The sequence below is a fragment of the Gobius niger genome, assembly GCF_951799975.1.
Source record: "Gobius niger genome assembly, chromosome: 16".
In the NCBI taxonomy this organism is placed as follows: Eukaryota; Metazoa; Chordata; class Actinopteri; order Gobiiformes; family Gobiidae; genus Gobius; species Gobius niger.
Window position 1 is genome coordinate 11735505 of NC_136867.1, and position 27486 is coordinate 11762990.

At 42.6% G+C, this 27486-nt stretch overlaps 3 protein-coding genes across 4 annotated transcripts; 1 reads left to right on the forward strand and 2 right to left on the reverse strand.

The window, feature by feature from the left end:
* Positions 1–830: 830 nt before the first annotated feature.
* On the reverse strand, positions 831–2088 carry LOC306976130 (interferon alpha-inducible protein 27-like protein 2B). The gene is made up of 4 exons (XM_079574012.1): positions 1963–2088; positions 1863–1892; positions 1606–1767; positions 831–1093 (listed from the first exon to the last, which is right to left on the reverse strand). Exons 1-4 carry the CDS (start codon positions 1970–1972, stop codon positions 1008–1010), a joined length of 288 nt encoding a protein of 95 aa, XP_079430138.1. The 5' UTR covers positions 1973–2088; the 3' UTR covers positions 831–1007.
* A 338-nt stretch (positions 2089–2426) lies between these two features.
* On the forward strand, positions 2427–5317 carry LOC306976127 (galectin-8-like). The gene is made up of 8 exons (XM_079574009.1): positions 2427–2619; positions 2816–2904; positions 3189–3399; positions 3469–3588; positions 3671–3697; positions 4458–4546; positions 4626–4791; positions 4866–5317. Exons 1-8 carry the CDS (start codon positions 2548–2550, stop codon positions 5013–5015), a joined length of 924 nt encoding a protein of 307 aa, XP_079430135.1. The 5' UTR covers positions 2427–2547; the 3' UTR covers positions 5016–5317.
* Positions 5318–6445: 1128 nt separating this feature from the next.
* zdhhc14 (zDHHC palmitoyltransferase 14) lies at positions 6446–27243 on the reverse strand. 2 transcript variants are annotated; one of them, XM_079573000.1, is made up of 9 exons: positions 26949–27243; positions 19362–19522; positions 15275–15427; positions 13593–13730; positions 11974–12022; positions 11159–11261; positions 10967–11076; positions 9811–9916; positions 6446–7012 (listed from the first exon to the last, which is right to left on the reverse strand). In XM_079573000.1, exons 1-9 carry the CDS (start codon positions 27188–27190, stop codon positions 6575–6577), a joined length of 1500 nt encoding a protein of 499 aa, XP_079429126.1. In that variant the 5' UTR covers positions 27191–27243; the 3' UTR covers positions 6446–6574. The 2 variants fall into 2 exon arrangements, with proteins under 2 accessions (XP_079429126.1, XP_079429125.1); XM_079572999.1 differs by having other exon boundaries at positions 6446–7057.
* Between the last annotated feature and the right edge of the window lie 243 nt (positions 27244–27486).

Sequence of the window (27486 nt, forward strand, 5' to 3'; positions counted from 1 at the left end):
CCAATTGTTTAATAAAAATAAAGTTTTGCGTAGAGTTGGACATAATAGCTGGCTATATGTAATAGTCGCCTAATGGTACAATCATGTTGCTTCAATGTTTAAAATGAAACATCCCCGGTCTTATTTATGACAAGCCTGACCATGACAGTGTGTGTGAGGAAGGGAACAAGAGTAAAGTTTGATGTAATTGTATAAAACCTGGAAACAACCTCATCTGAGCTGAGAAGTGATAGACCTATATTAGGCTTTGCCAGTTGTGCTGCATTAAACAATGATCTGAATAACAAAGCACGTTTTCTTTTGTATACTCTGCACATGAAAGGATTATAGTAAAAAAACAATGTGCTGACTCTTGATTCATGTTATGTGCACTTACTGCACCTGCCAAGAAACCTCATAGAAAAGCTGTGATTTAACCTGAAATTAAACTGCGCTTTTTTAACACATTAAATACCATCTCTCTGCAATTGACTCTATAACAAAGTGTGTTATTTTTAAAAGTCATAACTCAGACCATTTTACTCATAAACAGAAACCTTAATAAACAATGACCTGAACAGACAAATGCACATGAAATGATTAGTCAAACAAATGTGCCGACTCTTGATCAATGTTGTTATGTACACTGTGCTCGACTGCACCTGCAAAGTAACCTCATCGAAAAGCTGTGTGATTTAACTCGGCTAAAGTGAGGTAAGAGCATATCTCAGTATGTAAAAACGGTGGCCTATTCCTTTAAGTTTATAATAACACATTAACTACCATCCCTCTGCAATTGACTGTCTATAATAAATTTCTTTTTTATTTTTCAAAAGTCATAACTCAGACCATTTTACTCATAAACAGAAACCTTTTTATTCAAATGAATGTATAAAAAACATGTTGGAGATATGTCAAATAATTTCAAAAGCGATTAAACAAACATGAACACAATTGTTTCCAATTGTTGAACTTAGTGTTTGGCAATTGTAAATTATCCTTCAATTCTTTCCTTCAGGTTTGGGTTTCTAGACAAGAGCAGCTACAATAGCGGCCACAGTCCCTCCAGCACTGGCTGCAGCCGCTGTAGCAGTTGTTGACAGCCCGGCCATTCCTGCAGACCATACAAGAAAACAGCACTTTATCAGGAATTTAGGTACATTTGTTTTGGGCATGGACTATACCTAACTTTGAACCTTTTTCATCAAAATGTGAAAAAATTAGTATTTTTACTGTCACGGCTGTCCTTCGGAGTCCACAAGTGACTCACTTATTGACTATTTGGGTCAGGCCCGCCTTAAAGTACCCATTTTTCCCCCCTTAATTCTGATAGGCCCTTGACTATGGTAGGCCCCTGGGCTCCAGCCCCTGCTCGCCCATTGATTTGGGTTGACCATTAACGTCAACAAATCAAAACAGACGCAAACATCATGCTTTACTCTGATTTTTTCCACAAATGAATACTTTTACAACACATGGGGCAAAAATAATTTTACCCTACAAAAAGAAATTAGCCTTAAGGTCATGTAACAGATTCTGCCAGTGAAGTTAGTCCAAGTGACATATAAGCCTATTTATATTGTGATCACATTCATCAAGCCTAAACAATAAGACATAGAGGCCTACCAGCTGCCTGGAGAACAGCCACGGTGCTCCCAGCAGCCACTCCTCCTCCATTGGCAATAGCCGCAGCTGACATCATGCTGGCCGCGTAGGATCCCGCTGCTATGCCCGCTGTGGTGAAGCCTATGGCCCCTAAAGCCAAAGGAGCTACGGCGACACCGCCCGCTACTCAGACAACATACAAAACTCTCATTTAAATTCATTTTAGCCAATAGACAGAAGAAGAAGAAAAACATTATGTATTAATATAGTTAGACTACCTGCTCCAGCAGCAACCAAGGCATAAGTCACTAAAAACAAGCATAAAAACTCTGATTTAGAAAGAAATGTTAACATTTTGGGAACAAACAGCCAACTTACATAGTCCCATTATGGTCGCTCTCCGGTCACACCAGTTCTGCGTCTGCTGTGCCACGTTATGAAGGGCTGTTATATAGAGATGGAGAGACCCTATTTACAGAGAAACGAAACTCCGAAATAAGAAAAATGAAACGGACCAGCAGAGGGCGTGCTGCCGGCAACCACATGTGAGAGTCACACAAGAGCCTGAGACACTAAACATTAGATATATATTATATCTCTATATATATACATCTATGCACTAAACGGGCAAAAAACAACAACATAATAAATAATAATATTAATATAAATATTAATACCTATATATATATTGTATTATTATTGTATTGTTATTATTTGATATGAGCACATCATATGTTTATAATAATATCTTAATGTATGTAAATAATTGTTAAAAAGCAGACTGTCAAGGTAATTTTTTAAAACTAAAATACAGCTTGAGTGACACCTTTGCGCATGCGCGAGGGATGCAGGCCTGTCGTAGAGGATGCTCGCTGTTTTTGTGCAGCGGGATTTACAGTGAATTACGGAATTATTTAGGTATTCAACATAAACTAATTGGTTTATTACCTTAAGCGCAACTGCATGGTGCTGGTGCATCCAGGCAGGCTCGTCTCGATGTCTGTTGCCAATGCGAAACACAGAGTATTAAACCCGGTAAGATGCTGCTGTTTTATTAGCAACGTGAAAAGCAGATGTATTACTTCAAATATCATGCGTGTGAGATGTGAAGCTTTTCCTTTTTTCTTTCTTTTAAACGTTTAACACGTAAACAAACATTCAAATGAACCATGACTCCCAAACGTCATGCTTGAAGTGGAAGTACGTAAGTTTCGGTTTCATTTCTCCTCAGGTGATCCCGTACACAGGAGCCATCCCTGAAGGCCTGCACCCTGGAGAAGTCATCATTGTCCAGGGCACTGTGCCCCAGGACGCTGACAGGTATTTGGGTTATCTGTTGGGCAATAGCAGAAATGCCCAGACGAACCACATGTAAAAACAATAAACAAAAAGACCGGAAATGCCACAAGGTGTTTTTTGTGTGTCATGTTGGCTATAAGAAGTCAAGATTGCAATTGATGCTTACTTTACTGTGACCACCAACAATAACTTCATTATTGTACAAATGCATTATTTCATTGGTATGTGTGGAACCCCCAAAGGCAAAAATATTGTTGGTGACTTGAATTGATCTGAACATTATATTTACGTGTCTGTTTTTCTAGCTTTCAGATAGACTTGTCGTGTGGTTGCAGCACTAAGCCATGCTCAGATGTGGCCCTCCGCTTCAGGACTCAGTTCAGCGGCTCACCGTGCGTCTCCTGCAACTCCATGCAGAGAGAAAGCTGGGGCAAAGAAGAAACTGTTCATCAGCTACCGTACAAGCACGGAGCCCCCTTTGAGACCCTTATATTTCTGCACAAAAATGCGTTTAAGGTGAGTCACTGGCTTATATTTCAAATATCGTGTTCATGGGCGACTTCAGGTCAAATGCAATATTCTTAGGTGGCAGTGAATGGCACACACTTGCTGGAATTCAAGCACAGAATCCCGTTGAACAGGGTCGACATGTTTTCTATTTCGGGCAATGTCCTGGTGTACGCGATCGGCCACATCCCAAGTTCAGTAAGTTCCTTCTCCTCACACAGAAAATGCTTCTATTTTAGACATGTGTTTACTCATTGTTTTATTCCCTCCTCCTTTATAGGCAATATTCTCAGAATCAGGTGACTTGGTAAGTTTCGTCTCTTTTGCGTCATTCACTGATCTCTTGGACAAAACATGGCAAGTGTCTTGTGATGTTACTAAATTGGGTTCAATGGCATCTTTGTGCACTGCAGACAGACTTGTCCAAATTTCCGTGCTTGTTGCCAAACTTCTGGAATACAGCATTGATAAAATTAACATTTGATACTTTTCACCAAATCTTTTAAAGCTGGGGTACCTGATTTTTTTTGTGTTGTAGAATACATTTCTTTTTGCCACCTCAGAGTATGTTGTAAACACAGACCTTGTTGTATTGTCTTCACCTAAAGTTTTATTGAGCATTGGATGATAGAAGTATAATCTAAATTAGTGTTAATTTATCTTTTTAATTTATCTAGCTTCACTTTGTCACCACTCGATGCTGTATACAGGTGTGAAATGCGCATGTAATTACATTCTTTGAACAATTTGAATACACAGGAGGGACTGAGAGCTGGAAACAAGTTTGGGCCAAAACCACAAATGTCACTGTTTGAACAGGAAAAACAGTAAATCAATTACGGGGTGGTTTGTTATGCAAATATTATACAAAGGAGGTGAAGAACACACTCCTACAATGACGTTTAGAAACAGTTCTCTAGATATAATGCAAATCTAAGGTACTTTGTTTTTGTGTTGTAATAGAAAAGAGTACATTTAAATAATACTGTCATCTAAAAATGTTGTACTGTGCACTAAGAAAATAGTCCAATCATTCCTGCAAGTTTCATTTTTCTCTGCAATTTCAGTGTCTCCCATACAAAGGCAGTATCCTCCATGGACTCAGGCCCAGCCAGCACATAACAATAAAAGGGCAAGTGTGCATTTACCCTCACAGGTAAGAATGAACATGACTCGAAATAACAAACATGGATGGGCTTTTGTTAAGACTTTCTACTTGTGTTCTGTCACTGCAGCTTCACTATCAATTTGCGAAACAGTCAAACCGGAAACATCGCTCTCCATTTGAACCCACGCATTAAGTCGGCAGTGTTTATAAGGAACTCTTACCTGAGTGAGTTCTGGGGCTACGAGGAACGAGAGTTGCCTTTCTTCCCATTCTCAGCAGGGGAATATTTTGAAGTAAGTGCAGTTGTACCTTTATATTGACTGACACATGACACTTTATGAGGAGATTTGTGTTATTTCTCTTACAGATTCTCATCCTCTGTCAGCCCCATCAGTTCAAACTAGCAGTGAATGGGACTCATCTGTTTGAGTTCAGACACAGAGTGCAGGACCTGAGCAGCATTGACCAGCTGGAGATCATGGGAGATGTGGAGCTCTCTGATGTGAAGATGTGGTGAGGTATGCATCTCCCCTCACCTCCCCCCCTCTTCCATCACATTATCAAAATGAGAAGACTACAAAAGAATGAGTAAGTCATCAGGAAGTATTCTCCCTGCATATGAGCCCTGGCTGTGGAGATGAAGACTGCTGTTTACAAGCCTGAAAAGTGTCACTACAGTGGTGCGTTATGTGTGACAGGCCTACAAATATTTACCAGAATGAGTATAGAGACCATGCACTAGTCATGTATTGAATCATTATAAGTATATTCTGAAAGTGACAAATACAAACCAAGTATGTGAATGTAAACAAGTAGTTATTAGGTCAAAGTAAGTTTTCCATTGTTTGCCTTACGTGTTACAGCTGCTGAAAATAAATGAATACTAAAAGTTTGTGTTTATTTGTTGTATGTTGTTTTTCCCAATGGTTTACGTCACAGAATCTCTGGCCCCCAAGGTGATTTTGAAAAATATTATTCTATACCTGTTAGAGTACTCGTCAGTATTTTTTAAAATTTTGTGGTACAACATCCCACTTGGTCATAAATAATGTGAAACATTGGTATTGCAGAAAACCATTCTTTACTTTGGACTATAATGATGATGTTCGGTCCTTGGCGTTTTGGCAATAATGAAAATTGGTCCTCCACAAGTGTTTCCTACCCAGAGGTACGGGACCCCTAGGGGTACATGAGCACTGAGTGGGGGGTGGTACTTCGAAGCATTTCACATCAGATTGGATACTAAACTAAACTAATTCAATTATATTTGATTTTGGAGTAAATTATGGATTTGAGCATATTTGGCTGTATATGACCACAAAGCATGGTCTTTAAACGAACAAACCTTTTCAGGTTTCAGTGGAATACTTTATACAATTTCGTCAGCATTCTCGATTTTGGAGTGTAAATGGACAGAAGTGGTACACGAGACAAAAAGGGTCCGCAATCACTGCTCCACGACGACACTAACTTGCCTACCAAGTATGCCAAGACAATGTACACCAGGTACATTGTCTTGGCACCGTCCAACCACAAGGTGGCACCACAGAACTAGTGCTGCCAGGTTATAATTAGACCTGCTGTTATACTTCAGGGTTTGTAATAAGACTGAATCCTCTTTAGTCCTCAACATGTGATCATCCAGTCCGGTTTGATAAAAAGTTTTATTAATATCCACAGGAAATACATTTTTGTAATACCATCTAACAGTACAACAGTCTTATTTTCTTACATAAACGTAAAAAAAACCTCAGTATGATATGCATAAATCATGAAACCAATTGTTGAAATGCTGACTTGAAGGCCCAAATGTGGCAAAGACATTGTCCAAACAGCAGGTTTCCTTATCAAAGTATTCCCATCGTCTTTCTCACAAAAAAGGCCTTTTGTTTTGAAATAGTTTTGGTCTGCCTTCCTTTGGGCAACTATAACGTGTTGTCTCTGGGCCAGGTCCAGCAGAGGCATAACATTGACTTGAAGACTGTAGTAGCAGCAGACAAAGCACAGCTCTTCGAGTTCGTTGGTCTGTGGCAGGAGTCGTCTGTGGCACAGTGGAGCGACAGAGGAGCGCAGCTGTCAGACTGAGCTGAGTTTAACTAGTCCTCTGACTGAGTCCTCGTGCAGAGAGTCCTGGCTGGCCGGGTTGTAGAAGCCCGCCTGCACTGTGTGGCTGTGTCCCATGGGGCTGCCACAAGGGAGCATGCCTGGTGGCGAGGGCACCTCCTCTGGGGTGAGGAAGTGGTGATGGGCCATGGGGTCCTGAAGGGGGTGTGTGTGGTTGTGGTTATGGGCGTGGGGGTGTGTGTGGCCATGGATGGGTAACATGTCCATGACCTCATGGCAGCTCAGGCTTGGTGTTGACGTGGGAGGAGTGGGTTGACCCAAGGGCAGAGAGGTACAAGGGCCGCCCAGTGACAGCGCCGTTCGTCCAGCCAGAATCCCGCCGTTTTCTGTGGAAGCTGTCAAGATGACAGGCTCACTGCTTTGCTGTTGGAGGAGGGGGGTGGTGGCAGCCTGTAAAACGAATTTGGTGCTCTGAATGCACTGGTCTTGATCACACTGAGCACAAAAATGGGGAAAATGCAGAAAAGAAAAAAAGTATGTAGGATAGAGACAGAAGAAGGGAGAAAAAGACACTAGATGTTAGTACTGTTGTTAAAACACACACAAACGCACCAGAAAAGACCCACAGCAGCTCGTGCATCTGCCCCAGAAACAGCAGCTCAGTCAATAGCTGGAAACACGCAGCTATCGAGTCTACCCTTCATGGCCTATTGATCTGCATTGCTTTAGAATTGAAATCAAATGTGAAAGTGGAGCAGCCTAACTGGGTTAGGGCATGTTGGGTTATCAATACCATACACTAGCAACAGGCAGATTAGCTCAAAGTTGGTCATTCCCTTTATCACCACAGCCACAAAATGACAATCACCACATGTGCAAAGACAGTGATGGTAAAATCACTGGACAAACATTTTGACAGGTGACTCCCACAGCCATGTCAGCATTTATAGGAAGCTTCATAATCTGTGCTCGAGCCTCACCTTTCAGTCTCAGTGTCACTGACCTAAAAAAAGTACAAATGTATTTTAACGCACAACGCCGCATGATTAAGTACTGTTTATCAAACTGCTGTGGACCTTCCCTGTGCTGCCAGTCCACCCTATTTTTAGGGACAGTGATTTAATACTGAATGTTTCCGACCTTGCACATATTGGAGAGGGTAAAAATGCTTGTTTGTCCTTTAAATTTGACTTTGAAGCCCACTCATGTTTTATAAACAGACAGAGCTAGACTGAGTCAGTCCTGAGCATCCCACGCACACCGTTTAAAGGAATTGTGTGGAAGGACTGATGGATGAGCTGATGGCTCCACCTGAGACTTTGATGCCGCAACAAACAGATTTATGCCTTTTTAAATCGAGTTGCATTTCACACATGACCCATACTTAAACACCATATTGTTTGGATTTCAGTAGAATCTTTACTAATCATGAAGAATTCTGCAAATGATGGATCCATTTTAGACCGTCACCCTGACATTATTTAAATGCACAGTAGCGGTCAGCTGGCAGCTCAGTGCGCCTCATTTCTCATTCTCTCTCCTGATTTTCCCCACAGAAGAGCTGCTCATCAGCAGCTTTGATCAGGTTTGACTCTGTAATTACAAGGTCACTGAAGGATAACCAGGACTTCGAGTGGTCTGAGGAGATTCAAAAACTATTTTCTTTGGCCCAACCTGTCACCAAAAATACATTGAACAAAGGAAATGTATTTTATTATTTACAAAAGACTTTGTGGCCAACAGAACTGACATTGAAGTTGTATGTGCTAAATTCAAGGTGTAACATGACATCATATTACTGCCACTGTTACCGTGGCAACAGCCTTTCAAAGTTCCTACATGGAGGCTGTGGCTTTTATGCTACAGAGAGAGATATTCAATTCCAAATGTAACAGCCACATATTTATCAGGCCATTAGCAAGTCAGTCTGCTCAGTGGACCAAGTGCATCATTATTCATGTCTGCTGTGCCCATGCTGGATCTTATTACGGGGTGTCACGTGCTGCACGCACCCTATTACACAAGGGCATTATTTGTGCATTATTTTTACTATTATTTAGAAACTTTAGAAAATTAGAGTGGTGCATTGTCCATCAATAAATATTTGTTCTTTCCCTTGTAGTGACAATTATCTTTGTGTCAATGTAGCAACCATTTATTTGTAGTTGAGAAGCTGATCAGTATGGAGATTTTTATTTTAGGTGTAATTTGAATTTTCTCTATTTCTAGGGTTCCTGGTTTCCCAAATGAACCTACAACAGACAACATGCACAGTCCTGACCAAGCTTTGCTCAAGATCAAATTCCCGCCGACTGAAAAGCTCATCTGATTTTATTCGCCTGTTGTACTTTGAGGTTTTCTTGAAATGTAAAGTGCAATATAAATAAAATGTATTACTATTATTATTATCTTATAATTTCAACTGTGTTCAGATCAATGCCACTTTTCCTGTCTGCAGCGGGCACAATAGCACCAGTGTGCGCCATCGTCAGTCTCTGAAAACAGATGGCGGTTATTTGTGAATGTGCTAACGTAAGGGAAGGCTGCGAAGGCTCTCGGGCCCAGTACAAGTACACCACACTTTTAAGTTTCAAGCCCGAAGACAGACAACGCCGGACAAGTCGGGCTGTCACGATAATTACTATATCGACTGATCGTTCAATAACAGATATATATATTTGTGCTCAATATCGTCAATACATTACATTACAATACATTATGGAATACCTTTTTTAAACCTGAAGTAAGTTGTGTTTCATGGTATTCATTTGTTGTGGGATATTTTACAATCAAGTACTGTTCGAACAAACTCATTTTTAAGCTGTGGGAGTTTCTTCAGCGTCAAAAGCTCAGCAATAATATCGTTTATCGCGATATTTTCCACCCTCACCGAATATATATCGAACTCCAGATTTTGCTATTGTGACAGGTGTACGGACATGTCGGATAGAACCCGCGGGACCAGCTCCGGTCAGACGGGACCGAGAGGGGTCTCAACAACAACATGTTCAACAGCAAAAACCAAACTATCTCGGCTGATTTGAGCTTTTTTCTGGCTTATGATTCTTTAATGAAGTTAGTCTCTGTTACACAATTTTGATTGGATTTGCTATTCAACAACTGCTGTGTTTCTTTTTTAGGAATATAAAATGGGTTTTCTATTTAAAATGGTGATAGCCTGACAACTACACATTATGACATGAACATTACAGTGTGGTCTGAGGCAAAGTGTCCACTCTGAAGCTCACCATGTGGCTCTGCTGGGACTGCGTGGCGCCGTACATTGTGATGCCGTTGGTCGGTGGTGCCAGCTGCGGGGCATCTGACTGAATAAAGCCCCGTCTGTCGATGAGGCTGCAAAGACACGAGAGGAGAAAAACATAATATCAATAAATGTTTATGGACTTAAGTACACAGTTGGAAAAAAAATAGTAAATGCGAGTTCACAGGAGGATGTCAACAATCCACAACAGTGTCTTACTTTGACAATAATCTAGGACCATTTATAAATGATCTTGCAGTGACATGTTACAGACAGTGGAGAAGGTTTCTTTAGTGCCTTAGTGTCTTGTCCATGTGTGTTCATTAATGTGCACTGTCCCGACCAAATAAACAAACAAATAAAAACATTTGAAAACAAAGCTCTTTGCGTGTGTTTTGTGGAGTCCAGGGCTGAGGTGAAGCGTTCCTCTCTGGCTGCTGCACCCAGCTGTGTGAGGCCTGTGGCCGGACACAAACATAATAAACAGACAGAGTCCAGATGGCGGCCACCTGTGCACCAGAACTATCCTTCGTGACCCACTCTTCATCACCGCTGACTAATGGGTACGGTCGGGGATGTCTAAAGCACAGCGCACTTTTATAAATGACAAATTGCACTTAAGACTAGAGATTACAAGAACTTAACCTTTAGAAATGCATTTAAACACAATCATAAAGTGCTGGAGATGACCTCATTAACTTGTACTTGTTGTGCCAAAAAATCCAAAAGAAAACAAGCCCATGCACTGTAGATATTTCAAATGTATCAATGTCATTGTGTGTAAAAATAAACTGGCACAGACCCTTGCATTGTATAATGGCTGTAAAAAAAAAAAAAAGCGGATAACAGACTTGAATCTGTCACATGGACGTGAAAGTCCCTCTTTCTCTCACATGAAGAGCACAAGTGTGGAATCTAATATCACCAGCTTTGATCTAGGCTTTGGTTAAAATGATCTTGAAATCTTTCTTCCTTTTGCAGTGTCTTATGGAGCCGAAGCTGAAGGCCGTCTCATTTCAAACGGCTCTCACATCAAAAGGAGTCTCTTGAATGCGCAGGCCCACTCGGGTGATTGTGGTGAATGAAAAAAATAAAGTAAATGTCTGAAGCTGGAGCGATGTGTGTGTAAATATAGACTATACCTGGGAGGCAGGGGTCCACACAGTGCTGCACAGCAGTTAGTGAATATATTCCCATAACTGTAGGGATTGTAGTTGTCCTTTCCTCTTTTAGACGACCAAGAGCCTTTAATCTGGACAAACACATACAGACGGGGGTTACAAAAACAACACTCTCACATTTTTACAACATTAATACAGTAAAGATATACTCACATCTTCATTAGTGGTCTGGTTTGAGCTGATCAAGTAAGTATGGAAGCCTGAAAGGCCCACTATAGACCAAACAGAGAAAAAACACACCACCACCTCCAGCACAGTAACAAAGTCAGTTAAGGATTATGCTTTACTTAAAACAAACCTAACCAACATAGTATTCTTATGAAGCACAGAGGGCACACTTTGTGGCTGAGGCATATTGACCTACAGCCCCAGGATGCTCTGCTCGAGCCAATAGTTCCATGTTACCAGTTCATTTGGCAGGGACAGCAGCGCCGCTCATGTTTTCTGCACCACATCAAGAACACAAAGACTGTAAGATGCTCTGCTCTGTAGAGTGAAAGACACTTTCCATTGCACAGATTTGTAATGCTAATAATAAAAAGCTAAAACATACATATGCAGTTTTATTCTACCTTTCTTTCTACTCATTACTCTACGTCCTTTCAATATATTCCAGTGTTAATAATGATTTAAATATCCTGTGTACTGGTATCAGGACACAGTTATCTCACTCAGTTTTGTTCACAACTCGCCCTGTGCAAGTTGACGGAACGGGACTGTTGCTCTGTTAACAAAATTAGCAATTATTGACAAATGCTTCTTCTAAAATATTTACTAATTCCCCAGGATGAAAATATAAAGCACACATTTCATACTGATTAAAGTATTTGGCCATGTATTATAAATCTTATTTTTCATTAGTGTTAAACGGGAGAGGGAGGGATTAGAGGGCAAGCTTACACAGTTAATATTTGGGATATTTTCATGAGCTTGTGTGAAATAAGAGATTGAAATGAAAAAAAGGATATCTGGCAGGACTGTCTTTGAGTGCGTTGAGAAACCCGTTTCGATGGGAGCCTGTCGAAAAACAATGACACATTTACTCGGTGCACAGGTGGTTACGCACATGGACTTGTAAAGGGCAGTTTTAACCGGCTCGTACTGGGCCCAACACCTGCAGCAGCACACTCTTAGTTACAGTTTAAGTGTGACCAGATAAAGAGCTGACACGGACACTTCATCTGAAGAAGGAAGGACAGAGCCAAAAACAATGCTTCATCACTCATATACAGTGTTTGGAATAACGCCGTTTAAAAGAACGGCGTTAGGTAACGGCGTTATTTTTTCAGTAACGGAGTAATCTAATTCATTACTCTCCTCGTCGTTACAACGCCGTTATCGTTACTGGGTAAACAAAGTGGCACGTTACAATTGGGCTGAATGAAGCGCCGCGGTGTCAGCATGGGGAGAGCAGTGGAGAGGGTGGGCGGAGTCTGACGGAGCAGAACACGCACATCTGACTGTCCGTGCAGAGTACTGCATCGCGCTCTCTGCTCCATAAACTACTTGTGTCCCCGACCCGCGGCTTGTCATCCCCACAGCGCGGTGCAGCCGCAGGGGAGAATCAAGTTGGTGATCATTGATCAGTAGTGTTGGAACTTATTTTTAACCCAAAGACGCAGTGGACGCGGTGGAGACACGTCTTTCTCCCTCTCTCTCTCAGCGCCTTTCTTCTTCCTCTCTCCCCGCTCTCCGCTCCATAGAACAGTGCAAGGCCACTAACCTTCTGGGGCATGTAAACTTATATTTGCTGTCGATTGTTTCACGGAGAGACATCATGCTTGTGCGTAAAGTCTGCCCTGATCGTTGGCACATGTTACTCTTGTTCCTCCCCATTCTCTTTGAATACGGCCATATTCCTACATTAATAAAACAGCGGCGCAAATACAATACCACTCAGTCACAGGGGCCTCCCCCACTCACCCCCCATTCAGTTCATTCAGTTACTATGAACATCTTTGAACATCTTTGAACACCTGTCTGTTCTAACCATTTCAATTGACTTGTGAAAACAGCAACAACAAAAAAACAAAATTCTTTGACATATAGCAACACAAATAGTTACTTTCCCTGGTAACGAGTTACTTTTATTATAGAGTAATTCAGTTACTAACTCAGTTACTTTTTGGAACAAGTAGTGAGTAACTATAACTAATTACTTTTTAAAAGTAACGTTCCCAACACTGCTCATATATAATCATGTACATATTAGTTGAATATGATTTAATCACAGCTTTGAGTGCAGCTGTGTGAAATGCTGCAGAAGGCTTCATAAAGTCTATATGGTAATAAAGTTTGAACTAGAGACAATTGTACAACATCATTTAAATAAAAACAGCCGTCACTTTGACAGATGTGTGCGATATTTTAAAGTAGTAATGAGCACACAATGAACCATAAGTAAACTCTTTCTTTGCAGTGCAGCATTCATTCAGCGGCTCACATTATAGACAGACCACATCAGTCACAACAGTCCACTGCCCACACAGAGGCGCTAACTTTTCCACCACAACAACAATTTACAACACGCTGATCTAGAAAAACACCTTTGGTTTTGTCGTTCAAATGGGCAGCCGCAGGTACTTACGTATAATGATGTGTGTGATGACGAAGGCGAAGATGAATATAGTGAGGAAGGACAGCGAGAGGATGAACATATAGAAAAAGCGGTAGTTCCTCCGTCCAACGCAGTTCCCAACCCACGGACAGTGGTGGTCAAAACGCTCTGCACAGAGAATAGTAAAAATGAGTCAAATACGCAGACAGCATAGTAAACAGACCCTTGAGGGCGCTGACAGGTGGATAGGCTGTGCTCCTGCAAGTGAATATGTGGGAGGCAAAGAAAAGAGCAGGGAGGTCAGCTAAACTCCACAAATGTGTGATTAGCACACAACAGGGGCAGCAGGACAAATGACTCTTCTAAAAGCAATGTGCATAATATGGTTATTATGTTAGAACTAGATTGAATTTGTTTAGCATAAATGTGAACTAAAAGTACATTGTGCTGATTAGCACCGGGCAATTTCTTTGAATAAATCTCAAACAGCTGCAGCATACTTGTTATTGCAATGATTGCTTGACTTGCTGAGGACTTTTCCTCGCAGCACCATGTCCACGTTCTTACACAACACACTAGAGCTGCACTCTGCCGCACTCCTTCAATAATTACTCATGCCCTTTGTTTGTTTAAAGACGAGAAGTAACCCACTTTAGTCTCAGTTAATCAATTCCCAGTTCAAACGGTCAGGACATGTGCTTTCTAGCCCGGGGAGGAGAGGTCCACTGCTGGTGAAATAATCATATGAACACAGTGGCAGATTTCAGACGCACTTTGAAAGCGTTGGAGATCATTAGTCACTTATTATGTACAAATGCTGGCAGAATTACAATCAAATGTTCAACCACATTCTGGAGCCAACATCTCACTGCAAATGCTCAGGTTTGTTTTAGAGGATCATGTCATGTGTGTATCGCTTGCTGTGTGCATAGTAAAATATGCAGGAAGTGAAAGTGTGCCTCGTCTCAGCGCTGGGCTTTTATAAGCTTCTTCTATTGCTCCCAGAGGAATAGCCCTCTTAAGAAAGGAAGTCCTATCCATTGTGGCTGTTTACTTATTTAACAGTGTGTTGTTAGGGACCAGCGAAACGGGAATCTTCAGCATCAGACGTTTTCACTACAAACTACAAATGATCATGCATTACACACTTACTATAGGCAGGACTTCTTTTAACACGTCTCTATGAATGAGTTATGGCGTTTGTCTGACCCATTATTGCTTCTTCCCATGTAAAAATATATATTGGTTTTGCCCAAATTGAAAATCTTTGATAGAATTTATCATTGTTCTATTCTGTTTTATACGTAGTTGTAGAAAATGATGATGCAGCACAGGCACAGTGGGTAAAAAGCATCATTCAGGCGCCAGTATCATAAACCAGAGACTAACAATAGAAAGAAACTCCATTCTCTTGTTTACAGCTGCTCATCTGTCTGTCCAGACTGCTTCAGCTGAAACATATTCCTGCTGTAAGTGATTTGCTCAGTGCAATGTTTTCAATGGAGATTTAGTCGGCTCTGCTTTTGTTTGACTCCCTGTAACTGTGTGACAAACTCAAACTACTGTCAGAGCGTCGCACTGTTCTTTCCCCTTCTGCTTCTGTTGCTGCCAAAAACCTGCGTGACTTTTGCGTGAACTCAGCGGCTCTCACTCAAACTGGCGGCATGTTTTAATGAGTAAACGGTTTGTAATTGTTTGAACAGGTCACTCACCCACACAGTTGTCACAGAGGCTGCAGTGGGACGCTCGCGGCGGCCTGAAAATTTTGCAGGTGAAGCAGTACTTGAGTTTGACCGTCTGCCCGTTGATCTCCACCTCCTTGGTCCGGGGCGGCGGTCTGTAACCCGTGCCACCGTTGGCCACATCTAGAAGAAAGATTAAAAACATTGATGCCTTTGAACTGTTAAGTTTTTCCCAGCACAAGTACAAACCGTATTGCTTTTTTCCATAGTTTGGCTGAGGGTGCGACTTAAACTCAGGTGCGACTTATATATCAAAATATATCATTTCACATGTTCATTATTTTCACACTGACAGACGCTCGAGGGCGCTCTAGGCTTGTGTACCGGTATCTGCTACTCTGAACCCAAATGCCCCAAAGAGAAAATCATATTCTGCAGATTACAAGCTGCAAATGGTGAAATATGCAGCCGGAAACAGTAATCGAGCAGCAGAAAGAAGGTTTGGAGAGAGCGAGAAACTTGTGAGGGACTGGCGAAAAGCAGAGGTTACTCTTACTGCAATGAAGAAAGCAAAAAAAGCAGACCGCGAGCTAAAAGCTGGATGGCCACAGCTAGAGGAACGAGTTAGCAAATACGTGCTTGAACATCGTGCTGCCGGGAGAGGCTTGTCAACAAAACATGTTTTTTTCTTCTTCATTATGCATTTATTGGCTGGTGCGACTTAAACTCCGGGGCGACTTATAGTCCGGATAATACGGTACTCAAATATTTAAAACTTTACAGAAGTAATCACTGAATAGAACCAAAACAGAGTACACTCATGAAGTCAACAAAAGAAGTTGAACAAACCAGCAGGTCTGTATCATCTATTTACGCTGGGAGCCTTGGGACAACTTAGTATCTTTCTGCAGCATTGTCTCTACGTCTATTCTCTCTTGTCTATACTTCATCCTTCTGTGTCAGTTTTCAGTGGCAAAGGCCTGCAATGACGACATGACAAGCTAAAGAGCAATGATGGTGATTTGGGAGCCCCACTGCAGCTCAGCTCAGAGCCACTGTGGGCAGACAATCGCTGGGAGACGAGCTACGCAGCAGCCCATCCAAACGTAGGGGTGTGCGCAGCTATTGGAGGCATCGTAGTGAGAGAGGACTGTGTGGGAGTCTGACATTTCCAAAGCAGTGCATAGGAAACACTCACTTCAACTGTATTGAACTCTATTGTTATCCGTGCCGGTGGAGCACTGCTCTGTCTCAGCGCTGGGAGAGAAAGGGGGGGGGAGACGAGTTTTATGCGGGCAACAGCACAGTTTAGAAAAGACTGGGAAAAACAATGCTGAACGCAATCAGAAAATAATAAAAAATTATTATAACGCCCTCTACTTGACTCGAACAACCCTTTTCTACGATATTTAGGTAAAATGATGTCCTCTGAAAACATCCATATCACCTTCTTTGAGATCATGTATGAAAATGTTCTATACTCTAGCTGCTTCCAGTAGGGCAAGCACAACATCAGGATTGTAGTCGTCATAATGCGCAGAGCTCGTCCGCTTGCACCCACACACACACACACACACACACGAACCCAACCAAATGAAGGCTCAATGTCAGCCAAACATGCGAGGCGTATCCTGGCGGGGTATAAAGGGAAACTAATTGCCATCCTGCTGCGAGTGAGGAGGAGAGTAAATGAGAACCTTTGCACCAGATGGAAACGACAAACAAGCAAAAGTTGGGAGGGCAAACAAACAAGGGGCTGCACTGTTTTGGGAAACACCTACTAGATTCAGTTGACAGTTTGAGAGGAATATTTCAATGTCTTTTTCCCCCCATTTTATGGCCATAAAGCTTATAGCAAAATAACGTTAGATAGGACTAAAGTGTGTCAAAGTATCCCTCAAAACTAATTCTCGAGCCCCCCACTGCTCCCCTATATTTCATTTCAGCCTGTAATATCACAAGTACTGGCTGTGCGAATTGCCTTGGCAGAAGCACCTTGTTCTAGCGTCATTTTCTATAGCTTTATCAGGAGTGAACAGTCTTCCATCCTAACCTCCTTGTTTTAGGCTATGTGCCAGTGCTCGGACAATTATTTCCAACCTTTTTTCTGGCAAACCTAGACCTCCAGAAGAAGGGAGGAAGCATCCGCCCGTGTGAACAAGGACAATGTTGTGGACCAGGTACAAGAAAAGAGGATTTAAATATGAGCAAGGCGTGCTGATGTGTTAAAATGGAAAGAGGAGAGGTTTATTTTATGGGACTGTAAAATCACTGAAGATACTGTTTATGCGATCTCTTAATATCTTTTAATGTATCGTTTAGACATTGAGATATAAAGCGTTAGGGCATACGTCAGCGTAAACAATATTAGCTTTGTGCAGACCAATGATCAGTGCTGACTCATCGCTCCTCGTAGTCAATGCTGCCATCCTACACATCAACAGGAGAAACCTCTCTGTATAAAAAAGCCTTGAGAAAAAAAAAAAACATCAAACAAATAGAGTAAACCTTCCTTTCAGCCCGTTATTACGACCTCTCCAGTCTGTGCAACATTTTGCTGGAGACTGCTGTGGGTTTGGCATGTGCTAGCCGCGCTGATGCCAGCCCGTCTAGTCCTGACAAATTGGCCGAGCGGACAGACATGCAAACACGGCACGCAGGCGAGGGTAAACGCTACACTTTTAAACCATAGACATAAACACCAACCGGCTTTATGACACATCACCTGACGAGCAGCAGGATACGTGTTTGTTTTCTCCTTTTCTGCATGTATCGTCTGCAGTGAACTGGCAGCTTGTATTGGCAGGCACCCACACCATCCTCACACTACCAGCTCATCTCAGAATCGCTGAATTCACAAGAAGTCTCCATTTGTACAGGTGTTTACCACAAACAGCAACCCGCTTATTCGCATAAAAAGAGCCTGTAGGACATTTACATTACTACAGCAGTTTCCTGAATGTAAAAAGCAGATATTATCAGAGCGACTATGAACTTTTAAGGGTGGTATTCTTCCTTAGCACGTCGTGAGAGGTTTGCTCATCTGCCCAGCAGCGGTTTAGAGCTACTCACTGCAGATGTGCCGAGTGTCCTCATGAAAGAGAGACGGTCTGCAGTGCCATATCACACTTGGATAATCAGGACATTTGAGGATCCAATGTGATGCGAGCGGTCGCCACAAAACTGGAGTGTATCGAGCCTTTTGTTTGTGATCAGTGGTATTTTCACAGCACAGCGAATCGTCACCGAATTGCATCTTGAAAGGGTCACAAAAAATGACAAAGGCAAACCTTTGCTAACAACAAAATATCCAGTGTGTGTGTGTAGGATCTTGTTGGCTGAGGGTATCCTGCTGACGCTGAAGTTTAGCACAATCCTGCATGCGATTCTTCGGTGATTAGTTTAATTAATGCCATTTAGAAATTGGTATGGAGAATTTGGAAACCGACACTTAAAGTCTGGAAAAACGGAAAGTCTAAATAACTAAAACTTCATATCACATGCCTCAAACCAGTGCGCCTATAAACAGACTGAGCTCTGGGCGACAAAACAACAACACAGTAATAATAATCATTTGCCTGAGAGCAAACATTCCAATTGAGAAGCAGTCTGCTATGCTAATGCCAGTCCCGAGCACAAGAGCCATGATGGGGAAGAGCAGGAGGAGAGAGAGGCAGGCTGGTATTTGGGTCAACGTTGTTCATGTTTTCAGTCACTAATTTGTTTATCCTCATCAAAAAGACCTGCCAGTAGAATATGGCTGTTCGGCCTCTCAGAGTGGGCCGTATTTCACTTCTCGGCAAAGCTTTTAAGTCTTCTAATGAGATTAATGAAGCCGGCCCAAGCTTTGTTAGATGAGGCTCTGTAGGCTAAGTGTAGGATCTATTCAAACAGAACAGTAATGCTTTAAAAAAAAGGCACAGAAAATGTACACAACCTGCAGATTTTTAGGCTTGTTAAGTTAAAACTGTTCTATTTCTCCCCTTCTTCTTTGCACATTTACAGTTTTCAGGGAGCAGGGTGACTCGGTTAAGTTCATATTTGGGCATGGCTGGTTTATGATATACAGTATCCTGCAAAACGTATTTCACTCCAGTTCTTTACTGTCTGGTCTCACCTATCTGCCTCTCCAGGTCGGCCGCTTCGTCTGGCGTCGCCCTGGGCAGAACTCCCGGATCGCTGAAACTCGTCCGCAGCAGAGTGCCCAAAACAAAGAGGAACAGCACGCCTCCGATGACCGGGATAACCGGCGTCAAATACTGCGCCAGGAACGGACAGCTGCAACACAACACAGGAGAAAGAGATGTGAGAATCACGTTACTACACAAAGCCTGTGGGTGGTTTCTGATCGCTGGTAAAGTTATGTGTGGCTCGAACGCGCCACTCTGAGACACCTGTGACTCTTGAGCGATAATGGCGATAATCCATCACCCGCTTGTTCTAATCTGCGCTAATAAGACAATAGAGAATGATCCTGTTAAAGCTGGGCCCAGGTGGTTTTACTGTAATCACATTTAGTCCCGTGAGGTGTGCCGCCGCGGCCCAATCCACTTTCTTCTGCGGTTTGTGGAGCGACTGGAGTCAGAGACAAGGTCCTGTCCCAGAGCGCAGGGGCAGGTCTGGTCCATGTGGGGACCATATGTTTCAGAGGCAGCTGCAACACATCTGCTGCTTTACAGACGCACACCTCAACATATGATCCTTGAGTAACATCTTCACTAAGTGGTTGGGATGTCTCGCCAACAACCAAAAATGAGAAGCCTGATAAACCAAAGCATTGGAAGCAGCATTTTATTATCACTACTTAACACAAGAATTCCCATAACACATTAAGCCTACCTCACCTTGAAATCTCGCCCTTCCCGAGTCTTTGTGCAAGGTGAGCGTTAGTTTATCTTGTTGGCAACTGCGCTTCGACTAAATTTAGGTTTCGCCACTACGCGAAGCCTGTGGGAGGAAGAGGATGTACGGTGGTTGGGGCCTGCATGAGAGTGATCAGTGTAGGTGGCTGTGAAGAAGACGGGTCGCACAAATAAAAACATTTGACAGAAAAGCTTTTGGAATGGTTGACTTAATAAATAGAATCTGGTGGATGGCTTCAACGCCAGGGACATATAAGGCTGCAGCTCCTCCGTCGAGTTCACGGGGCCGTGTGGAAACTAGCCAGTCCCTGCTGCTCTCACATCTGGAGTGAGAGTGCGATATGAAGACACTCCGGACCGGGACATCGGCAGGGGACGGGGCAGGAACACACAGCGCTGCACAAACACCAAAACTGTGGCTCTGCGCTGACAGATGTGACCACAGCTCTTCTACGTTTGACTGATTCTTGGTCTGGTGGTTGCTTTTTCCTCTCTAGTCTGCTCACACACAATGCACGCTTGTTTTCTCTGCTTGTTGTTTGGGGAGGTCAGGAAATATTGCAGCCACCGCAGACGACCAAGACAGAGACGACACACGCGGAATATTTCCCAAGTTTCAATTGTTTTTCGTATCAAGCCACTACTTAATACAGGAAGAAATCATTTTTTCAAAAGTGTGAAGGAAGTCCACAAAGTCGGCATCCTGCGAGATGTGCGTGGACCACACTGGTGTAATGAAAAGGCAGTCATGTGGAGAAAGTGGCGGGTCAGGAGAATCCCGACAGTGATTAAAGGCCGCGGCCATTAGAGAGGGCGGCAACACACAACACGTCCCGCTCCTCTCACAAATTACAATCAATACGAGCACACGGATGGTTTTAAATAGGTATTCCCTTATTAAACCGTGACTGATTTTGAGGTTCGCTTTACAGAGAGGACCCTTATGAGCTCGTCGTGCAGATAGTTTTGGCTTTAGTTGCTATAGAGATGTGCAATTTCTAATGTAAGAAAAACGCTAAATTCACAAAGAGGATCTGGTTACCCTGGAAACAGACACAAGAGAGAACAGAGGCCTCCAAGACGAACCAAAGACAGAAATGGTTGAGTTACTATGTTCAGGAATTCTGCTTTTGAGACTAAAAAGAGCTTAATCCGTGCGTTTAATGCTTAGCTGTGCCGCCACCGCTGGTAAATATAGTGCGTTTGTGAAATGTGATCCAGTTTAAAAAGGAACAGCGTGTCCCATAAGGCTACAGGTGTTCACACGTATTTCGGTTTGCTCTTTGCAGATCATTAACAAATCACCTGATATGTAAAAGACATGAAGCGTTTCTCATTCCAGCCCGAACAGAATCCCATGAAAGCGAGTCAGCCAGGAAATGTGGTTATTTTAGAATACTACAGGAATGTTGTTAGTATTCGCAAAATTAGGCTAAAATCTCAAGGCACATTCACGAGTTGAAGTCCTGGCTCCCAGCAGGTCTGATGAAATCTAGGGAACAAAAAAAAACAACAACCTAAAAATAACTTAAAGATAGCAAAAAATTAAAAGTTGTGGGAAACACTGCCCTGTGCCAACTAAGGCTACAAGATGAATCGCATTTGTATTTTATTTGTTTATATTTCTCTTCTGGCTTAATGTTTAATTTGAGAACAGTGAATGGAATCTTAAATTCAAAATGCATTGTGTCAGACAACTTGAAATCATATCCAATATCATTCAGGTCACTTCAGTCAATTTTAAAATTATGACCTTTAGGAATCCCATCATTCATTGGAGGGGAAACAAACGATCTGAAAGTGAAAGCCAAATAACCAGTCGACCCGTGTCAGTCCAAGTGTGGCTGTATCCACTTCATATATCATGTATGTATATAAAGATCACCATCACAATAGAATCCCTTTCGGCTTTGTCGCTCTTTTGCCCCTCGAAGGCTGCGCTAATCTGTGCAATGATCCAATCCAGATTACGATTATCGCATTTCTCACTAACCCTCTTATGTCGGCCACTGGCTTTTCAAAACCTCCAAACGTCAGCGGGAGCCAGAGCCGTAGACCTTTATCTCTGTGGGACGCGCCCGTGTGATGGCTCAGGTCGGGTCAGAGTCACCTGGGGTTAGCCCCGCCCACCCCGCTCTTATCTCCCGCTGTGAAGGCCTTGCCACCTCTACAATGAGTGTGCGTTGGCAAGGAGCTACAGAGGAAAAGCATTAAGCCTCAGACATCAGCATGTCCAATATGCTGAATAAAACATGACAAGGGTGTGTTTGTGCATCCAGATATCCTACAGCAGATAGAAAGTGACTTTTGATCATATGAAAGGATAATATGGAAAGAACTGAACCGAGCATATGAAACTACGGACCGGCGACATCTTCACTGCATGCAGGACCAGGTGATATGGTTGCTTACTGACAGGTCATGAGAAGAAGAGGTTTCTAAATCAGCAAGCATCCCATTACTGACTCAGAGAGTGGATGTTTGTGCGTGCGACGTGTATATTTCTCTGCAACATTAGCCTGCCTTCTGAATGGAGAGCGGCCTTCGGAGGAATGCTTTTCTTAGGAAACCTCCACAACGGGCGTGACTGTTCAAATTATGTGGACAAAGGCTATTTCGCAAGCAACTGCCAGATGACACTCCGGGGCAGACATTTTTCTGAGTTCATGTAACGTTGTAAAGAGGTTAATGTTGAGGTGGATTTCAACCTAAAAGTTGAGAAGAGTTAAAGGGGGCCAAAGCGTGTACATGTCAAACAAAGCCGAGTTCTCATGAGGAGGGCTCCTACAGCATGCCGGTACTGATAGGGTTCCTTTGAGTCACTTCTCTGGCTCCAAACGGCCTCACAAATGCTGCCCGTTTACCTTACACACCCTTCAGGCTTCGCAACTTCAGCTCAAGTGCCACTTAGCTGAAGGAGAGATCACTGGGAGAGCAGCATCGTATAAATTATTCACACTTTAGCAAATATGGTAAAGTCCATAAAGGAGTTCAAATAAGGCTACGGGAAATACAATGTGTGCAAAATGACTAGAGAGAGTGGTTCCATTTGAAAGTCATTCAAACAAAAGTGATTTCCAACTTTGGGAATCACTCATCTCAAGAGCGGTCATAGACTACGTTTACAATATTTGGGTTACGGTCAATATTCCGGTTTCTGTAACCCATTTAGAATAACTTGTTTACATGCGTGAGCAGGCAGAGCTACTCCTGTTACATGGTCTTTGTAATCAATTGGGAATATCCTGATCCAAACAGCGATGCACGGAGAACATCAAGATGTAAATATGCTCTTGATCTTTCTATCGTCAATATTCATGCCTTTCACCACACTAATAAAGCAATGTGTGGTGCTGTGCTGCGTTTAGGGTGTGCCCTCTTCTTTAGTTTATTCACGGGTCGCAACCAACAGTTTAGGTGCACCTACTGTACCGTGTGTGTCTTGGGATGCTAGTTCTGTTTCTCCTATAGATATAATTCTGAGCTGTTGTTTTTCCCCCCAACATTTTATTGAACAGATATGTAATTACAGTAAGAATAAAAGTGCAACAGAAGTAAACACGCAAACATGTATTTCCAGACAGGGCATTCGTACATGTACTTCCTGTTCTCAATAGACCAAGATTCCTTATGAATGAGTATGAATGTTCTTTTTGATGGGGATATTCCGATTCGTGTTTGCATGACCAAATATTCCAGTTAGGAAAGGAGTAAACCAGGGTCATATTCAGGTTTTTAAAATCCAGAATATGAGCATATTCCGATTTTGACGTGGCCGTGTGCAACCAGGGTATTGCTAACATCCCGGTTATGAAAGGCTTTTTGACTGCATGTAAAAGTAGTGACTGTTAAAAAAGACCCCTTCTTCTTCTTGTAATTTCCAGCAGGCTATAGGCAGGAATGCACATTGTTGCAACCCCACAGTTAAAAAGACAAAAAGGGAGAGAACTAGATTCTTGCCAACTTAAAATAGACCTCTAGCTTAGTGAATCATTCTTACATTTTGAGCGTGAAGAAGATTCTAAGATTCTGGGATAGAAGCGAAACCAACGCAGTCCAGTCAACATGAAAAATAAAGCATGGTGGTGCCCAAAGACTGAAAAATTAAGTTCATTCATCTTTAAGTTTGTGTTGCTAAGTCCAAGACAGACAAGTAGAAACAAGTCCTTTTTGAGAATGTTTAAATAAGCAAATAGATCAACCACTGCTAATCACCAGACAAAAGAGTTCCAACACACCTTTTCTATTCAGACAAAGAAAATTGTATGCGTAAGCTAGATGGTTCTTACAAACAAACATCCCCCATCTTGTGCACCTTATTACTGATTCACGCTACACAGACAGCCTTTTACCCGGAGTCTAAAGTGCACTGTCAGACAAATTATATGGAAATTAGAGAGATAATGACAGCTACTGACAAACACAGATTAGTCTGACCCTTGAAAGTCTTCAGCCATTCAAACTCTCCATTTAAATGACATCCACTAAAGAGGTTTATAAAATCCTTTGGCAGTGCTGGTCTATTTGTCCATTAGGAAGGCAAAAACAAAAAAAGAGAAAGTAGGTGAGGTGCGTGGACTCGATGATATATAAAGTTTAACAACGTTGGAAAAGTATTTAAATAAGACACTTGGTACATCGATTATTAACTGTAGGATTCAGCGCATCCGCCACTTCCATTCAATGCTTTGAACTCTCTGATGCCTCGTGCTTTTCTCCAACACCTGTGGCTTTTGCGCTCCGTGTCACCTCAAAAGAAAAGCATCTAACCCAACACTGATTAGCGAGAGTCAACTTTAACAAGGCAAGGGCGAGAGGAAACAGCAACATGTGGAACAACAGAGCACACAGGTATCGTGGGGGAGGGAGGGGACTGGAGATAGAAAAATAAACAGCCCAGAGTCACTAAGAAGCCTCACCATACCTTAGATCAACAAGCTAAGATGGATATAGTTCACAAAGGATGTTCTATGTTGTCACAATCCTTTTAGCCTGTCCGCGCAGCACAATGAATGACATGAGCCCCGCACAGTCAGACCATGTGAAGTAAACTATAGTGTCAGGGTACATGGACGATTTAAAGGCATCCCTTTACAAACTGGAAGAGGAGCTGTTTTTCCACTTTGCTGACAACCTGCGAGGACGAGGAGGCTTAGGAAAAACGCCTCTAATCGAAACACATTACACTTAATGGCAACAGAGGCCAGTGTGCAGGTCTGCTGACTATCGCCCTGTCCGATAAACGTCTCCGTTCAGCTGACAGGCAGGCGGAGGCAAGGGGAGGAGGGAGGAGGGAGAACTGATCCAGCCTGAAGGCGGCTACAGCTCAAACAGAGGCACATGGTGCTGCTGTGGTCACAACAAACAGGGGACAGGAGATCACAGGTAGTGGAGCTGTATCATCAGGAAGCATCCGGCGTCCTCTGTGTGGGTACCACGAGAGTCCAGGTTACAGCAGTCACTTACAGGCGGCCAAAATCCTCCCAAGACGAAGGTTAAAAATGTACCTAAGGCAGTGTGACCATCTTTCATGAAAACCACCTCCCCAAAGAAATTATAATGATATTATATATTTTATCATTAAAACAACACCTTCTAGGACTTTGTGTGGTGATAGAGCAAGACAGGCTTGAACGCCCTTTTTCAACCTGTGCTACAGATGGCAAAATAAAAATGTGTCTCATTGTGCACAACCTTTGCTCACGAATAAACAAGCAATACACTTATGGCCATGTTTTACTGTTACTTATTTAAAGGAGAAACACAACTTACTTTCTTTGCTATGGAGCACAACTTAGAGCATTATTTTATTTACCTCAACAAACATATTGCTCTATGTAAACATGACCGTACCAAAGTTTTTGTTGTGTGTGTAAAATATAACTTGCAATACTATATTCCTTACAGTTATTAAACCAGAAGTGTGTTCTGCTCTTTGCTCTGTGTGTCACACAATAATATGCAATAATCAGCATAATATTGCTTCTTCTGCTGGCTGTTGCTCTAAAGCTTTGGACGCTGATAAATCGTCTAATTGAGCTTCAAACAGCATGATGTGCAGGTTTCTTATCTAACAAAGACGTGCTTCAGAGACCATCAGTGTCAGAGTTATTACGAGGTCTAATGAGGAGATAGAGAGTGTCCTGTGTTACACTTCTGAGCTGGCAGCGGACAGGTCAATGTCTGCATGCAGCATTACACACTGCACTAGAGTTTAGAAAAGGCACATGTGGAGCTCGACAGGACTCCCACAAACACAGAGACTCTTTATAGCACGTTGTTTCTGGAGTGAAGGAAAGACAAGTCTCCTCTGGGAATGCCAGGACTGTGATTAACACAGGTACATGCAGACAGAGTAAGCCAAAGCGGACTGTGACACGGTCAAAAGTCAGCGACAACTCGAGAAACAAATACAGACCTGTGTTTTACAGCAGCGGGAGAGAAAGTAGAACCTGATATCAGATCGATCCGCAGCGTTGCCACACTGGACACCGTGTCAACACTGGAGAGGTACACTGAGGTTGTACACTACACGAAGAGACTTGCTGACATAGTGTGAATATGAGTCCTGTGGCAAAAGGATACTATCTGATCATACTCCAGCATACACGCAAACAAATAACAAGAGGGAAGTAGATTACAGTCTCACCAAGTATTAAAACTTATTATTTCCAGTTTCCATCAGCTGCTGATAAACGGACAACGCAAAAAGTCACCGACGTGCTTGAAACACAAACCCTGTCATGATTCAAACCACTCTCAGGACATCAGAAACCCCCCACCCCCCTCTCTCACACACAAACTGAGACCAAACAAACCTGCATAGACACAGCAATACTTACTCAAATGTGAAGAAAAGTCCACAGGTGGCTAGAATAAGCACAAGCGTGAGGTAGAAAACCCCAGTCTGTTTGGCCATCATAATCCTGCCATTGCAGTAAAACTTATTCCGCCCAGGAAAGGACTCCCACTTCCTCTTCTTGGGGGTCCTCTTCTTGTAAGGGGTCTCCATCGGTGTCGAGCTGCGAGTGCTGATCTGGCTGTACTCGCACTCTCGCATGGACTCTGACACCCCGAGATGCATCAAGTGCCGATGACTATCTGCACAGCTGAAGAAATCCTGGGGCTGACGCGTCTCTGTGAAAAACAACAAACCAGTTCAGATCGACACATTACAAAAAGTGACAGGCTTACAGACAAGAGGTGGAAAGTTTACGAGAAACACACTCCCAGTTCCTGATATTAACTACTACACCTGGCAAACTCTTTACACACAGAGTTGGCTTAAATACGAGCAAAACTGTTTCGAAGACTGAGCGAAAGCAAGTTAGGAGTAAAATAACTTGACATAACCTCACGAGCCTAACGTAGCTTCTTTGT